This window comes from Fundulus heteroclitus, chromosome 22 (genome assembly GCF_011125445.2).
Source record: "Fundulus heteroclitus isolate FHET01 chromosome 22, MU-UCD_Fhet_4.1, whole genome shotgun sequence".
NCBI classification, from domain to species: domain Eukaryota; kingdom Metazoa; phylum Chordata; class Actinopteri; order Cyprinodontiformes; family Fundulidae; genus Fundulus; species Fundulus heteroclitus.
The window spans coordinates 27,949,012-27,966,552 of NC_046382.1; the positions used below are offsets into that span (position 1 = coordinate 27,949,012).

Sequence of the window (17,541 nt, forward strand, 5' to 3'; positions counted from 1 at the left end):
CTACACATGTATGGCCTCATGTCATCAAAAAGTAATGTTACGCACCAGTGGGAAGTTATTTAGATAAAGTAGGAAGTTCTGTGACCCAAGCACCGTGTATATGAGGAACCAAAAAATCATCAGATCCTTTAAAGCTGTTTAAACATTTCCAGGTAGATTTGTATAACTCTGTATGATTTGCTTATCAATTCTCTTTTTATCATTTTCAAAGATTTTTTGTTTTTTACTTTGCACAAAAATGATTAATAAAATAGTATGAGTTTTTAAGTGTAAGCTGAAAGTAATTTTCCAAGACAGGTGAAAAAATCTTTAAAACTCATTTTCTGCTTTGCACTACTTCCCTTGGACAACTGGCTCTTTGTAATAACAGCTCTTTAATTTGAGTGCTTTTTGTTACCTATCTACAATATTCTGTCAAGCCCTTGATTATGTCAATAGCCAGTTATGTCAAACTAACCCAGATTGTGGCGAAAGATACTTGTGCAACTTGAAAGCAAAAGCTTTATTTCATCAAGGCTTGATGGGAATGACAAATTGCTGGCTCCCACAGGCGCTATTTCTGAAATAAAAAACTTTTTTTTTTTCTAGTGGGAAGAATGCAGGACATTAGAATAGTTGTAGAAAATGACAGTGTTCTAGGCCTAGGACTATAGGTTAAACATCTTTGCAAATATACACTCATAAATTCGACAAAAACAAACATCACAGTAGATTTTACAGTAATCTATGAAATATCTTGTAAAATAAACAATAGAGTACACAAAACAGCTCTGGGAAGCTGATCACTGGAGAGCAGTAGTATTTTTGTTTTCAAATAGTGTTGCTCAAACCAACTTCAAATTAAAAGTAAATAGTGAAGAAAACTATTCTGTAGAAAACATTTAAATCAAAGTCTATGCAGAGGATATGTAGTGAAGACAATGAAAGGTGAATCAATCCAACAATGTTCTCTCTTAGTACACAAAATCAGCATCCTTCACAGCAGAAGTACGCATGAAGTGCTCTAAAATGTTAGATTGTGGACTTCAAAAACCTAGTAAACTAACACCAGCAGATGGTTTGGCACCCCAAATCACTGAATGTGGAAACTTCTCACTGGACTTTAAAAACGAGGATTCTGTGCCTCTCCATTGTTCCTCTCGACTCTGGGACCTTGATTTAAAAATGAAAGGCAAATTGTACTTCCATCTGGAAGTACTGCTCCATAAGAATACCTCTATTGGGTAAGGACTCTTTAGCCAAAGCAGACATGCGTCAGTGGTCCCCATGATAAGTGCTGTCCAAATAATGCAGTCAGTAAGGAAAGAGGTAGGAAAATGAGACTTTGTGCTTCCTCTCGGAGCCAATTTAGAATAGGCACCTTGCAATGTTTCTCACGGGTGCTAAGGATCTATAAGGAATCCCACAATCCTTTGTGTGACGTAATACAGCACACCTCACAGACATTAACGAAAATGCCTAGAGAGAAGAGAGCACACAGTTTGTAGATCATTTTCGGGAGGCTGTAGGCCCGGATTTTACTTGCATCATCCATATGCATTTTCATCATGTAATAACATCGGAGTTAAAGGCTGTCCAAAATCAGCACAACAGTCCGAAGATCCTTTCCTACCCATGATACAGTTCTTACTGTTGACCCCATGAAAGGTCTCTCCTGTTCCTTGACCATGGAAGGTCAAGGAACAGGAGCTAGGAGCTATAATTAGAGATATTCAGATCGAGCTTAGGACTTTTGGACCACTAGGCATCAGTCCACTGAGCATCAGTCAAGTATTTTTTCTTCTGGTTGAGGAGTGGCTTGGCATGAGGAATGCAACATTTGGATGTTAACGCTGCTTAACCTACGAAAAATACTTACTCTATTTGTTAAAACAAAATTGTCTTTTCCTAAAATCATTACTTAATTTCAGCTCATGTCGTGAACGTAGTATTGTATATCCTTTTGTCTCGTGAGCTAGATGTATCATTAGACCCTTTATCATCAAAATGTAGATACTTGAAATGTACTTAGATGTAAGCAGTGGTTGCATGGGGAAACATTTAGACACAAAAAGTCCTTAGGAGGAGAAAGGAACATTAAGTGCTCAAGTATGAAATCCTTTCTGCTATTTTACTATATTTCACAATGTACACCATGATCTGAGCTGTGTGGTAATCAAGATATTTTTGATATGTACCAGCAGAGACGAGGGATGTGGTTTTAACAAAGATGCACAGCTAAAGACCATTTTATTTTACACTGCTGTTCATGAGCTTTAGTGTGAATTTGGCAGCAACGAAGTGACAAAATGCTGTTCTGCTGATAGCTGGACTATAGTCAATACATTTTTGAAGGAGACTCAAGCCTCCAAAAAATGAGCCTGAGTCATCATGATGAATGTCAGAATGATGTTCAACAGGCACTGACTATAGTTCTAAAAGCAACCTTCTCCTAACTCCAGAGAGATTGTAAGATTGACCCTGAAGTACAATATCCATGTACATGATATAAACATTGTGTTACATCTGTATCTGATTTTCCCATTCCTAACACTGTCACATTATTTGAATCATAGTAACTTGCCTCATGTCTGATTAAAATAAAGCATCAAATTTGTATCTGCCTATCCAGTCGTTAGGGCATTGTACATGTTGAACTAGATAAAGCTCTTAAACAGATGGATTTTCCTAAATTAGATCCGATGGTGAGCGGTTCACCTTGTAGCATAAGGCGATCATCAATCCAGTTGTTCACCCAACTCTTGAAGTCGAAGACAAAAAAGGCCAAAGACGGTAATTAGACTTCTCCCAAACACGCTCTACCTCTGAACCAAAGCCTTCACTGAGCTAGAAAATGGGAGAGGAAATTGAGACAGCACTTCTTATGGATGGCTCCCTCTCGAGCAGTAAATTATATTGGAATCAATTGGTATACCAGAAAATTATGTCACGGTATTCTTTCATGTTGCTTGATTGGATCTGTGCTGTTTTTGACAACAGCATACCTCTGGGAACCTAAGTAAAACTCTGATGATCATCAACATTCACGCAAGAATTGTGTAAGGGTTTGAGTTTACACAGAAATGCATCTGTCCCCTTGTCAAATACACCCTGCTTATACTAAGTCCATTTTGCCTTGATTCTTAATAGCATAGAATGGAAAAGGTGATGTAAATTGATCTCTGAATTTTATGACCCTGTTACCTTGATTATATATTAGGACAATTTTGCGTTATGTTTAGTTTTTACACTCATAGTTCTCCAATGTTTTACTATTGTGGTTTTAGATTCTTAGTTCCTTATTGGATTCTGTCCTTTGTGTATTGGTTTAGACTCTTATTTAATATTAAACTAATGCTTTTGGTTTGTGAAAATCCTTTAGTGTCCCAATATATTCATTTCTGCATTCACTTGCGATTTTTCCCTCAGCTCTGCTGTTCAGGTTCTTACCAAGCTACACTGTGTTCTGCTGAAAACAGTATGAGGTGATTTGAGCTTTGTAACATGATACAATAATCTGCTAGTAGTAGGGTACACTGGGCATACTTATCTGGAACTAGGTTATCAAAATTGTGCCAAGAAAATAGCCTGAACACCATCACAATACCACCACCAGCCTGAACCAGTGATACAAGACAGGATGGATATATAGTTTCATAGTATTAATACCAGGTTATCTATCATCTAAATGTTGCAAATGAGGTTGAGTCTTTTACTGTTCAATTTTGGTGAGCCTGTTTGAAATGTAACCTTAGTTCCTGTTTATAGCTGACAGTAATGGCAACCTGTACAGTTTTCTGTTGATATAGGCTTGAAGTTTTCACACGTTGTGCATTTGGAGATGGTTTTCCAACATACTTTGGGATCAGTTGCTTTTCTATTATCTCGAAGTAGCCTGGCCATTCTTGCCTGACGGCTTACATCAACAAATCATTCTTAATCCACAAATCTGCCTCATATTGGGTGTGTTTTCAGTCTGTTTTCTTTGAACCAAAGAGGTGGCTGGCCAAGAACCTCCCACTATAGAACAGGTCTCTTCTGAAAATGGGAATTTATTGCTCAATGAGAAAAGTTCAAATAAAATAAATATTAGCACTTTTTAAAAATACACAGATCAGGCCTCCTGGTACCAACAGTCATCCCATGTTTGTTCAAAGTCACCTAAGTCCCTCTTCTTCCCCATTCTGATGCTGTGTTTGAACTCTGGCATGTCTTCTTCATCATGTCTAGATGCCTAAATAGGGTACATAAATTTGCTGCAATGTGGTTGTTGATTGACTATATGTGCAAAGTTATTGAGCAGGTGTACTAAAACAGTGTAATATCCTTTTCTAGATTTGACTTTTTGTAAAGCAAGGTTAAATAGCACTGCAAATATCAAGTTATAATGCAATTAAAGTGATGTATGTGTGTTTGTAAGTACCAATGGAATAAAGGTTATTCCCACTCTCAGGTTCATGCAATTCATAAATCCTATCAGAATGCTAGCAGAGCATACCAAATGCTACCAAGGATGGGCAAACAATCAGTACCCCCACTCTTTAGATAACAAACCTTTGTAATGTGTGGGTTTTTCAGCTGACTGGTGGCTCTTAGCTGTAATACTGTGATTAATTTGATTACCTGTACAATAATAGAAATAATTATAGGAGCAAAGCATTGCTGCAAAACAGAGTAAGACTTAATCAAGATGTGCACTGTGACACAGAAGCAGCTTCTGTCAATTTGTGTCTGTGGAATTTGAGTTCTTATTGACCAAACAGGCCTCTTTATTGATTTGTTTCTTAGGAGTTAAGCAATTATTGTAGCTTTCAGGAACAAGGATTTAGTGAGTCTGCCAATGGGAGAACAATCAGAAAAGTGTATTTTGTCCTGAAAAAAATGCCAATGAGGTGTATGATCTGTATCAATATTTTTCTTTCATTTTTATAAGATACAGTGAAGTTTTTTACAAATGTAGATACAGTAAATGGGATAACTAAGGGAATGTGGGTGCCATTTAATGGAGATTTGTTACACCAACATAGAAAAGTAGTCTTATGTAAAGTGTTGGAGCTTCTAATTTTTTTGTTTAACTGATAACGTCATGATAGGACAAAGTGTGGCAGTACTGGTTTTTAGTGAAGCAAATGTGTTTAATTACACTCTGAACTTCCTCCGCCTGGGAAAATGAAAACTAGTTATATAGTATATGGCAATAAATGTATATAAGCTCTCTGCAGAATACTAATAAAGTAGGAGATCATGATTTTGTCTACTCTTTTTATTATTAAATAGTTGTTTAATACAGTTTAACTTAATGACATTTACAGTCACTGAACAAAATGGAGCAATTGCATGATGTGTGGTAATCCATCACAGTTCCATCTAACTCTGCCAAAACGACTGTCACAAGTAGCTAAACCTCACAGAGAGAGCTGTGGAACCCAGCTGCAGAGATTTAATGGTGTGTGTGTGTGTGTGTGGGGGGGGGGTATCTCTATTGTTTTGTCTTTCAGTTTTACTCTGCTTTGCTCTGTTGTTATTAAAGTGAGTGTGTGATCCCATCACTAGAGGCCCTGTTATTAAAGTTTGCTTTACTGGCTCGGTTAAACTGCTGACAGGGCAGCAACCTTGGACAAACTACTCTGTGATACTGATGAGGGGGACTGGCTATTGGTAAGGTGAGCCATATTAAAATCACACCAAAACAGCAAGTTAATAAGAATTGCCGCTCTAGGTTAGACAGTGAATGTGTGTTGTTACTGTAACCAAGTAGGTCAGCCCCCTTTAAAGGATTTGTAGTGAAGTTGTGCATGTAAAATGTCTAATAAAGTCAGGAATCCAGCAGCAGAAGAGCTAAGGCAGTCAATCTGTGGGTTGTCCAGGGTTCAGCTCTCCCCTGACAGCCTCCTCCCTCCTTGTTATTGGGTAGTATCTCATTTATCACTGCAACAAATAGGGCATGCACTTGGCAGGTGAAATAAGGCTAGATAGGATGAGTCAATAGAGGATATATTACTAAAATAACTATTATGACAATGTTCAGTAAAGTGGAGGGAAAGGTCCCACATTACAAACATAATTACTGCTATCTTGTCAAGGAAATTGACAAAATTAAAAACATTTTTTTAGAGATTGTGCCATTTAAGTTTTAAGCTGCTAGAAAGGTTTACTATAAAGTGTTGCATTTAAAACAAGACATGTTTCCAATAGGTAAAAAATAAAGAACACATGCAAGTGAAAGACAATATACAAATGATTTGTGAAAGAAAAAATGTTAATGGCTTTGTGTCATTAAGCTAGTATATGCTTTGAAACTTCCTTCACTAAAGTGCTACTTCAGTTTTTGGTAAATTCTTGCCTGAATGTATTTATTTCCATATAAAAAACTACACGCGTCCTTGTGATCGCCTGCTTGGAGCAGCTCAGCGTATCAAACTCAGTGTCAAATATAAAACAGTTTGATGTCTGGTAGGGACACAATGCACCGTAATGCTCTGAATATCCATTGAGCAGAGCAGCTTTGTTGCTTTCCAAAGTCGTACTTACACATTTTAACAGATTTTTGAGTGCATTATACCCCATAAAATTGGTCAGTAAGCACAATGATAATCATATATAAGGCGCATTGGATAAGGCGCACCATCAATTTTTTAGAAGCTCAGAACGTCACATACAGCAGTGAATTGTGGGTAATATACTTCAGCGAAGCCCGCATCAATATGGATTTCACCAAAGTGTAGATTGAGGGTGCAAAAGGGGCAGGGCGAAATACCACTCTGGAGAATCGGGACACATTACGCAGTCACGTCCTCAGACAGAACGTGCATTTGAGGGGCACAAGGGTGGAAGTGTGAGTGTTGGGACAGGCCCAAGCTCTTCTGAGCTCATAGAGTCAGGTATGCTGAAGCAGAGATGCATCTAAAAGTTGCAGGACAGCAGCTCTTGAGGACTGGAGTTTGAGACCACTGCATTAGAACCATCCTAGAATAAGAGGACAAGGTATAAAGCTGAACAAACCTGGTTAAACCTGAACTGAAATATTTCACACTCGCAGCATGTGCTTTACAAAAGGTTTTGTGATTTATGAAACATTTTGTCTTTAGTGCCATCTTTTTGATGGCACTAAATAGGCATTCTAAGTTTTCTCAAAATGTTGCTAAAGTCTTTCAGCATCGCACATACAAGGACATCATAAGTATTGTTGTCCAGTGACCCAGAGCTTTGCTTTGTCGGTAGTGCAGATTTGATTATACTCTCATAGAAAAGAATATGTTTATTTCCCTCAGTGCAACACACAATAGAGGTTTTTGTATTGGCATGCTCTGTATATGACTCCATCATGACAACCTTTCAGGAAAATCACTGTCATTTTCTGTTCCAGACCACTTATTTTTATTCAATGTGGAGTTTGAACTGTGAATGGCAAAAGGCCCAAGATAATGGGAAGGGAAGAAACTTTAGGTTTAAAGCTTGGATGGAAAATAGTTGATGAGATGTTTTACAAGTAGTCCCAGCAGTAAAATCCCTACCAGGAGCAGCCATTATTGAATGGTGCTCAGCACAATAAAACCATAGGCAAACAAACAGCTCGCCACTGATCGCAGCAAGAGCTACTCACACTGCATAGAAAAGGGGATGATTAATATGGTCTTCTGAATGCCCTAGACAAGTTTCCACCTCCAACTGCTTCAATCTGTCTGCACAGAGATGATCTTAGATATGGGGCTTTTGTTTGCTGAAGAACCTGCTCCCCAGCATCAAATAAACCATGCAGGGCAGCTCTGGGCCGCACACCTAGGAGTCTGTGCTCAGTGTGGAGCAATCGCAATGATTTGCCAAGTGATTAACTGCTCAATAATTCTCGAGCTTGTTCTGCATTGCACCGTGCTGATATTAATCATAACTGCTTACTTTCAAGTCAACATTATATGAATGTTATATGAAATATGCAGAGTTTGTACCACAGAAGGAAACCGAGCTACAAAAGCAAGAGAAGATGGAACACAGCATACTATATGTATTAATAAGAGGTGGGCAAGGCATACTAAAGGAAAGAGTGAGTTAAAAACTCTGAAAATTGAACTTCTCATTTCTGGGGACACACTTCTCAGAACACCTACAAGTATTAGTTTTCATTTGAAGTCAACATCAAAGTGTGGCAGAACGGGTTTCATTTTATTAAACTCAAATGACCTAAAAGGGCTTTGTTTGCATCAGCATTGATGTTGAGGAAAGCAGCAACAAATTGGACTTTATGTATTTTAGTCTTGTTTTTTTTTTTTTTCATTTTACCTAACACACTAAAAAGCAGGTCTCAGCCTGCCAGTACAGCCCTTATTAAGGTCTCTCCTCTGGAGGGTTTAATAGAGCTCTGCTCTTAAAAGACACTTATTGTCGGGGTGAGGACAGTTTCCAGTTTCATTATATCACTTTGAGTCAAGCATATCCTTTAGCAACCTAATTACAGTGCCTATCAAAGTGGTCGCCCTATCAGGGCAATCTTGGCACCTTAATGCCCATTTCTCTGTCTGCAGAGGAGAAGAGGACTGACCTTGCGTTGTCAGATGTCATCATTTTCTTTATTTGATGCTTCAGTTTGTTCATCTTCCTTTAATCCTCACAATGACAGGGATGAGCCCTGTAAGTCCTTATAGACACTTAAATGTGTTATAGAAAGCATTATTCTTAAAGAAAATCCTAATGAAAATAACAACAAATTAAAATACCCCAAATACAAATATGGTTATTGGGAAAACATTATTTACAGTCAATGCTTTATGATACGGCTATTTCTCCATTGTTAGTTTACTTAATTATGCTATATGTAATTTAAGATGTATTATAGTGTAGACAAAGTACAAGAAATCAATGGCAATAAAGAGAGAGGAAATGTTGGACAATAGTGCATTTTTGCCTTGCTTGAATACAGCCAGTTAATCAGGGACTGCTCAGCCTCTCGATAGTTTCATTTGGATGGGATTAAGTACCACATTTCTCCCCACCCTGAGAGATTAAATAGGGAAGATAGTTCACCTATGGCGGAGGAGCAGAATCAGACAATGACCAGACTGGGAATACACTCGCAGATATCGAGGTTTGATGGCAGGAGCAACCAAAACCCTTTCTCTTTTTTGAAATTCTAATATATTCTTTACAGGAAGAGCCCTTTGGCTACAGCCTTGGAGAATGCAGAGAGGATGCAGATAAACTCTGTTACTTCAGAGGAGTTTCTGAAATGTCGATATGTCCTTCAACCGATATGTTCTGCTGGAGTCTGTCAGTTCGTTTGAACCATTTGCCACCATTTAGACATCAGTGGATAAATATCATTACAATAACTCAGAGGTTCTGTCACAAATGTTAATGGTACCAGACACACACATATGCTATTACAGTGAGAGGTTTACATTTACTCATTATAGGAATAATTGTGAGATACCTTCTTTATGTTTTATTCGATCAGTACATTTTTCTGGGTGGAGTGATACATCCTCAATTTGGAATGATACAGTTTCAATTTAGTGTTGATTTTTTTTTTTTTTTTTTTTTTTGTAATGGATTTAGGATATAAATTATACAAACAGGCTCAAAGTCAGTACATAAACACAACCTCATTGATATTTGGTTAAAAGATACACATTAAACATGTGTTACTTGTAGTCGTAAATAAGGTTTTGGCTCGATATCTGAACCATTTTCTTTGCAGAAAAGCTTTTAAACATAGCCCACAATTTTTGTTGCATACTTAGGCTTGAGTTTTCCAAAAGCCTATTGTTACCCTGCTTGTTTTGGAGAGTGTATGAGAAATTATTGTCACAACAGTTTCCAAGCTTCAACCATCTGTTGCTTTGAAAAGAAATCAAATGATTATGGATTAGTCCCTTGCCTTTATTAGGCAACTTACTTTAGTACATAGTGAATCAGTACCATTGGCAGAAAAACATCCCCACAGCCTAATTCTTCTGATTTCATGCTGGTTGGTAGAATGCTCTTAGGTTTGAAATTCTCACTTTGTCTTAACTGACCATAAAACTTTTGAGCAGAATTTCCATCAAACTTGAAAGTATTGATTTTAGCACTGTGACTGCTTCGTTCATGGTGATGTGAAATGCACTTCACATTGGACAGTGACACTGGTGTTTGGTTAGTTCCCAGTTCATAGCAGTTTATGTTGAGTAAACTCAACATAAACTGCTATGTTTATGTTTCAAAGGGGGAGCTTGTAAGCTACAGGGAACACCATCTCAATGTTGAAGTATATAAAGTTGACAGCATCATGTGTCTGTGTTTTGCTCCAGGAGGGACTGTTGTTGTGTCTCACAAAGTAGATTGCATCATGAGGAAAAACTGTGTGAACATATTGAAGCAACATTTAGTATATAACCCAGGAAGTTAAGACTTGAGCACAATTGCTCTACTAATCATTCCTCCAGAATATTTGCATTATGGCTTAAGGGTAACAAAGTAAAATTTTAGAGTGACCCCGTCTTAGCCCTGACTTCAGCCGCATAGACGATTTGTGGCCAAGATGAAAAGGTATACAAAGGCAAAGCTGCCTACACATCTGACTTAGTTACACCAGTTCTGTCAAGAGAAATGGGACAAAATGCCAGCAAACTATTGTGAGAAGCTTGCAGAAAGATAACCAAATCATTTGAACTAAGTCATACAGTTTAAAAAGTAATTCTATCAAATATTACGGAAATACATGCTGTATATGTAAACGTCTGAATCAGAAAAAAGTAAAATAAAAATGATCTTTAAAAATTCATTATTTTGGCATTTTGCTAATATTTTTTCTTTTTGATCATTCTAAATGAGCTAAAACAGGAACGGTTCAGTCTAAGATCAGACACTGAGAAAAATACGATGGAGTACAGATAGTGTACATATCTGGTACGAAGTGTAATTGTACACTTTGACCTGCAACATTACTTACTTTTAAAATCATAAAATGCACATTTATTATGTTAAGTTCCAAAACCAGCATTAATAAATGAAATATGCTTGACCTTTCAACATTCTATGTCTTATGCTTGTTTTGCAGTGTTGAGCTGGACTTTAAACTGCAGGAGGATAAGCTGCAGCCCTTGATGAAGAGACTTTGCCCCATGGACAGCCGACAGTGCCCTGCTCTGCCTTATTCCAATGAAGTGTTCACTTCCACCCCCAAACGCAAGTCCAAGTCAGAGTCCAAGAAGCACGCTCGCTGGAAACTTTGGTTCCTTTGAATAGAACATGAAGCCTTTTGGAAAAAAAGCAATCTCATTGGGAACATCTACAATCCCAGTTACTCTTGGAGCGGTTAAAGGAATATGCAGATGGGGGACCAACAACCAGACACCAGTTGATATGAGGCTTTGAACTGAGACTGCCAGGTCATCTGGGGGACAGCAGAGACATAAAATATTTAAAATTCAGTCTTATCTTTTCTGGCACATTTGCTGGACAGGATCGGCACCTTCAAACTCTAGGTATGCAGTGGCACATTTTTTTATGTTCTTTACTGTAACGATGAGGTTATTCATGCTACAAAACTTTTTGGATTTTTTTTTTTATTGAAATCTTCCAGTCAATGCTATGAACTTTTCTTCTTTTCCCCTCAGAGCACATTGTTTGGCATCAAGTGGTGGAGCCATGCAGAGGGTCATGTCTGAAGAAAGCTGTAATCTTTGAATGGACATCAGCCCCACTTCCAGTAAAGCACAAATATTTGAAAAAGGAGAGATATTTGAAAAGACTGCGTCAGTACAGTATTCACCAGTATGTCAGCACTGTTATTGTAACCCTGTACTATCCTGTCCCTTTCTGCCATATTTGTTGACATGCTGCTCACTTTTTCTCCCTGACTGAACGTCTGCTCAACAAGGTTGATACACAGTCACCTTCATCTCGTTTTTGTCTCCAATGCCTCTACAGTAGCTTAACGTGCCGGCAACGTGCCAACCAGCCTCACCCATCCAGTTGTCATTACTGATCCACAATGTTCTGGATCTACATAAAAAAAAAAAAAACGTGTAAAACAAAGTACTGTGAACTTGGAAATCTCTTGAATAAGCAGGTATAATATTTTAAAGTAGAAAACAAGTATTCTCAGTTTGATCTTATTTTTTATCAAGATGGACGATGTTTTACTATTTATGCAGTATTTTATATTAAAAAAGTATAAATAATGGTATTATTTATGTTAATTTTGTAATTTAAAAGTAAAAATTGTTTGCCATTTCTCTCTGAGTCCACTAGGAGTTTGCCTTGCTTCTGTCACTTGAAATGTTGCAGTAAAGATCTGATGTAAAGTAGCAAAACTAGCCCCATTAAACAACTCTGCTTATTTGGGAAGTACCCAAAACTACTTTGCACTGAACTTGCAGCAAAAGCAGAAGGGCTATATATACAGAGCTAAAGAAATATAATAGTGATCCATGAGAAAAAAAAATCTTTGCAGCCACTAGCTTTGGTCACATACATGAAAAAATGAAATATTATGTAGCAATGATGCAGAGCTTGTTACAAAGGAGGTATTTGCTGATGTGTTATACTAATTTTGCGACTGTAGCTCTTGCGTGTGTATTTTTAGATGTACATGAAATGTCCGAAGGGCACACTTGCCTACGATGACCTCTCACACTGTCCACATTTATTAGCACCCCAGATAAAAATGTGCAAAAAGCCTTAAAAATGCCAGTTTTACGGTAGCATAATCTCCCCCTAAAAAAGTTATGCCCATTTTCTAAAAAGTTTGCTTTGAAATTTTCTTTTTACCTCCCTTACTTGCAAATGAACCTCTCACTGCTGAAGAGACAAAACATCCTAGAGTCTTAATTTTAGCTTGTTTGTCGCACATCCTGTTGGTTTAAACTTTAATATTTTCACACTGAATGCACAAATTGGCAAGTCTAGGTGAGAGGTTATAATTTTATAAACTAGTTTGTGATCATTGAAGAGCAACACATTTTTGAGTAGTTTATTTTATATACATTCCATGTTTTCTTGTATATTTAAGAGTGGTTAAGAGAGAATATCTTTGCATTAGATTTATGTTAGAGGACAACCAGATCTCAATTCTTTAATAATTTAAAAAAAAATCAAAGTATAAATTAATTAAAAAATATTCCAGTTGCATTTATTTTATAGGATTTCTTTTTTTTTTTAACTGCTTCTGACACTTTTGATTTTGTTAGAGAGAAGCAATTCCTCCTTTTGTGAAACTCTTGATTTTTCCAAAACTTACAACACTAGATTATGCTGCTGAAATTAAATAATTGAAAGATTTTTGACATATTGTCTGGAGGTAAAAATAAATGTGCAGGACCCTGCAATTAAGAATGGGCACTTTGATGCAGGCAGCCACCAACATAGCTTCTAGTCGTGTAGTTCCCACATGTCAAACTAGCATAATTTGATGTATTTTGAAAGGCATTTTGAACCTTTCAAAATGCCTTTCACTAAAATGATTACCTCTGATACAGCTTTGCTTTAGCCTTTTGAAATGGTGGGCTTTTTTCAAAGACAGGTTCTTCCTAAACTCCTCCCTGAACGATCTGGAAATGCAGCAATGTAGTAAAGAATTGCAAAACTTGTGGCATGTGGGTTGCTACCTGCAACAGAGAGCTCATTCATCGACCAGGATCATAGTAAATACCTGTACAATGAGAGTACAATATAATGGATATAATGGATTTTTCTACTTTTTCTAAAAAACAATTAAAGCATTTCATCAGGAAATTGTTGCAGTGTGCTGCTATCACTACTGAATGCAAGTCGTTTACCCAAATCAGTGCTGTGAGTCCTTCTTCAGCTCATAGTTCCAGGTAGCAATGTCTGGCTTATCAATGACAAATTCCAAGTATGTACTGGCTTCCCAGACAAAATACAGGTTCCCTGTCAGTATACACCAAGACACAATATATTTTAATGGCTTAACAGCCTAGTGAACCAAAAAGGGCACTTTTTGCTCCTCTGGTCAATTGCTCAATTCACTAAGATCTGAAAAGCAAGGCTACTTTAAGACAGCTATGAGAAAGTAGACAGATTTTTTTAAACAGTGATAAAACAAAGGCACCCTAACCCCCTAACAGTGCTGTAAAAAGCACCAATATTTTTTTCAGTAACACACAAATGCTAATTCATGCAGCTCCAAAACTAAACATGATGGGTGATCTAATAATGTGACAATATGACTGAACGAGCCCCATGAAAAGCTTTTAGATCAAATGACCCTGAAAGTGTTTCATTGCAGAGAATGTCCCCTCATTCTGTTAGCACCGACACAGCAACATACCAGGGCAACATTCATGTTGCTCACTTGTTCTCTGGATAGGTAATTATACACCACCTTTTTGCATGAGCTAAAATTAGTAGCAATCTGACTTCAAAAGCATAACATAAAAGAAGATCTTCCTCTAACATTGCGTTATAACAAATTAGCTTTCCTTCTGCTAATGATTTTCCAAATTCCTGAGTCTAAACTGTGTTTTCACAAAAGTGTTACCTTACCAACAGAATACCTGTATTACCTTCAACTCACCAACAAAGTGAGTGGGGTGACACAGGAAATCGTTGCTCTCGCACATGGGACTCAGCAGCACAAGGACAAAAGTCACGTGACTTGCCATGACCACCTGTCTTAAATGGGCAGCTTCTGTTTGTTTACATGACAGCATTTGCTCCAAGTGTCCCGTGCAGCCATAAAAAGGTGCATCATGGCACTGACACCAAAGGATACGCTGTGCATATTTTACACCACAAACTTTGATGAAATGGCGCTACTTGACCTCTAATGTTGATAGATTGTAAAGACTGTGGTTGGCTTTTGCGGTGCATAATTAAAATGCTGCATATTTCATAATGCCTTGCAAAAGTCTTCATTGTCCCGCAACTGTTTTCACATTTTATCACATGAAAATGGATTATGTGCAGTGCATGGTAAAAAGGCAGAAGGAAATTAACTTGTGGTTTTCCAAATGTTTAACAAATTAAAATATTTTTTTCAGTTTGGTATGATGTATTCAGTCTGGTGGAAGAATCTGTCAAAAGAACAAATATAAATGGAGGGAATTTATATAGCGCTCTTATTGTCATACGGACCATTCAAAGCCCTCTACAATAGAGCCACATTTACCCCATTGCACTCACAAACACACACACATTGATATAGATATGTGCAGCTTCATATGCAGATCTGTAGGTAACTTGGGGTTAAGTGCCTTGCCCAGGGGCACATCAACATCTGTGACGGTAGGAAACTGGAATCACACTCACAATCTTCCAACAGAAAGATAACCACTCTATCCACTGAGTCACAGCCTCCCATTGTTCAAAGCATCTGCCCTATATGGGAAAGTCTAATGTAACGTTTTTCACGAGCCTAATAAGGGACAAAGCAACTAACAGGGTAGGCAAAGGGAGCATTAATCAGATAAGCAGCCAAGAGTTCTGTAGTAACCCTGGAGGAACTGCAGAGATCAGCAGCTCAGTTTGGAGAACTTGTTGACGGGACAAGTCAACAAGTTTCCAGACAGACAATTTCTTTCCCCCGTGATGTTTTTATTATTTTTTCAACCTTAATCATTTTAAAATGTGTAAGAAAGTACTCTAGTTAAATGACCCTAAAATTAAACTTTTTGACCCATAACCAATATGCTGTGTTTGGAGGAATACCAACACTGCATATGATCCTGAACACATCTTCCTCACCATGAAGTATGGAGGTGGCATATCAGCTTACTAAGGGCATGCTTTTCATCAGCAAGGAAAATATGCTGATGGGAAGATAGGTGTAGCTAAAAAGGTTGATTGTGGAATAATCCTTCTTTTTCTTTACTTGGGAATCGTCTGTGTGCTTCTGCCAGTCTTAACCGGGTCTCTCTTGAAAAAGAGACTTTTAATCTCAATGAGATCTACCTGGCTAAATAAAGGTTACAAACATACATACAATACATTTGGGGATGCTGTTGTGTACCTTGACTGAGTTTGAGCTGTTTCACAAAGGATAATGGACACACAAATACACACATAAACACGCACACATAAAAACTGCTATCTCACCCACCCCTCATACTCCTGAGCAGAGTGGATGGCTCTCCATTTCTTAAGCTCAGGTCCTCTACCAGAGGCCTGAGAGCTTTAGGGTACTTCTTAGGATGTTAGCTGTTCCTAAGATTGTGCTCTTCTGGACTGAGATGAATGATGTTTCTCCAGGTGTCTGTTGGAGCCATTTCTCCAGAGTGGGGGTTACTGCCCCGAGTGCTCTGATGACCACGGGTACCACTGTTGTCTTCACCTTCCAGGCTCTTTCTAGCTCTTCCCCGAGCCCTTGGTATTTCTCCAGTTTCTTATGCTCTTTTTTCCAGACGTTTCAATCACTCGGGATGGCCACATAGATCACAACAGCCGTCCTCTGCTGCTTGTCAATGATCACAATGGTCTGTTGGCCATTACCATCTTATTTGTTTGTATCTGGAAGTCCCACAGGAGCTTTGCTCTGTCAGTCTTGACCACCTAGGTGGTAACCTGGGGGTCTCCAGTTGGTATTCTGAACAGATGTTTCTGTATACTATACCAGCCAGTTTGTTATGGCATTCCATGAATTCCTTCCCTGCTAATATTTTAGACCCTGCTGAATAGTTTCTGGGGCCTCTATGCATAGCCTGCATCTGGGATCTTGCCTGGTATGGTAGATCTGGGCCTCTAGTGCTCTAGTGCTCAAGGCCTGCTCCTGTGCTGCCATGATCATTGCTTCAGTGCTGTCCTTCAGTCCAGCCCTCTCTAGCCATTGGTAAGAGTTGTTTATATCAGGCTCTTTAGCTATCTGTCGGTGGTACATCCCATGCAGGGGTTTTTCCTTCCATGATGGTTCCTCCAGTTCATATATATATATATATATATATATATATATATATATATATATATATATATATATATATATATATATATATGCCCATGCAACAACTCTAACCCTAAGCTATATTCGCATTTTCAGTCTTTTGTGCTTTAAGTGAAATGGAGCTGGACCATGACAGGAGCTTAGCAGTCGTGCTCGCTCTTTGCTCTCTTCAAATGTGATTAGTCTTCAATAGAGAAAAGAGACACAACCTTCAAGTCTTGGAGGGGAACTGCAGTCCCAGTCCATCAAACTGAGTGACCTCATCCAGCATCTGTCTGTTGCTAACCCTTATCACACCTGCTGTGTCTCACTTTCATTCCCCGCAGGATATTGCTTTAGCTTTTGTTTTAAAAGTGTCTTCTTTCATTTTCCAACTTTTCCCACTGTGCTCTTTTAAAACCATTGGTTCTATCATCATTTCACTTTCTTCCTAATAATTTACATGTATTTTATCCTTCCATGACCAAGAAGGTAAATGAGTCCTTGGATTGGTTGAAGACTAACTAATCAGATGCACGCCATCTTGCTTTGGAGTTTAAAATTACTTAAAGTAAATATTGTCATGTCATTGCAATACAACATTAGGAGACTACATTTTTACAAGACACTATTGTTACATGACCCTGCTGACTGCATTGATCCTCCAGATATCCTGTGAGTCATTAGTGCACTTTAGCCTGCAGACAACTTTT

The 17,541-nt window shown here is 38.0% G+C and overlaps 1 protein-coding gene across 2 annotated transcripts in view; it reads left to right on the forward strand.

Annotated features, from left to right (window-relative positions):
* insyn2ab (inhibitory synaptic factor 2Ab) overlaps window positions 1–14,853 on the forward strand; it is a 61,258-nt gene extending 46,405 nt beyond the window's left edge. Inside the window, exons 3-4 of one of the 2 annotated variants that reach the window (XM_036126767.1) lie at window positions 11,012–11,438; window positions 11,571–14,853. In XM_036126767.1, the coding sequence (XP_035982660.1) occupies window positions 11,012–11,195 (184 nt within the window). In that variant the 3' untranslated portion in view covers window positions 11,196–11,438; window positions 11,571–14,853. The remainder of the gene's footprint in view (window positions 1–11,011; window positions 11,439–11,570) is intronic. The other variant, XM_012863948.3, reaches the window with a different exon arrangement.
* Window positions 14,854–17,541: the final 2,688 nt, after the last annotated feature.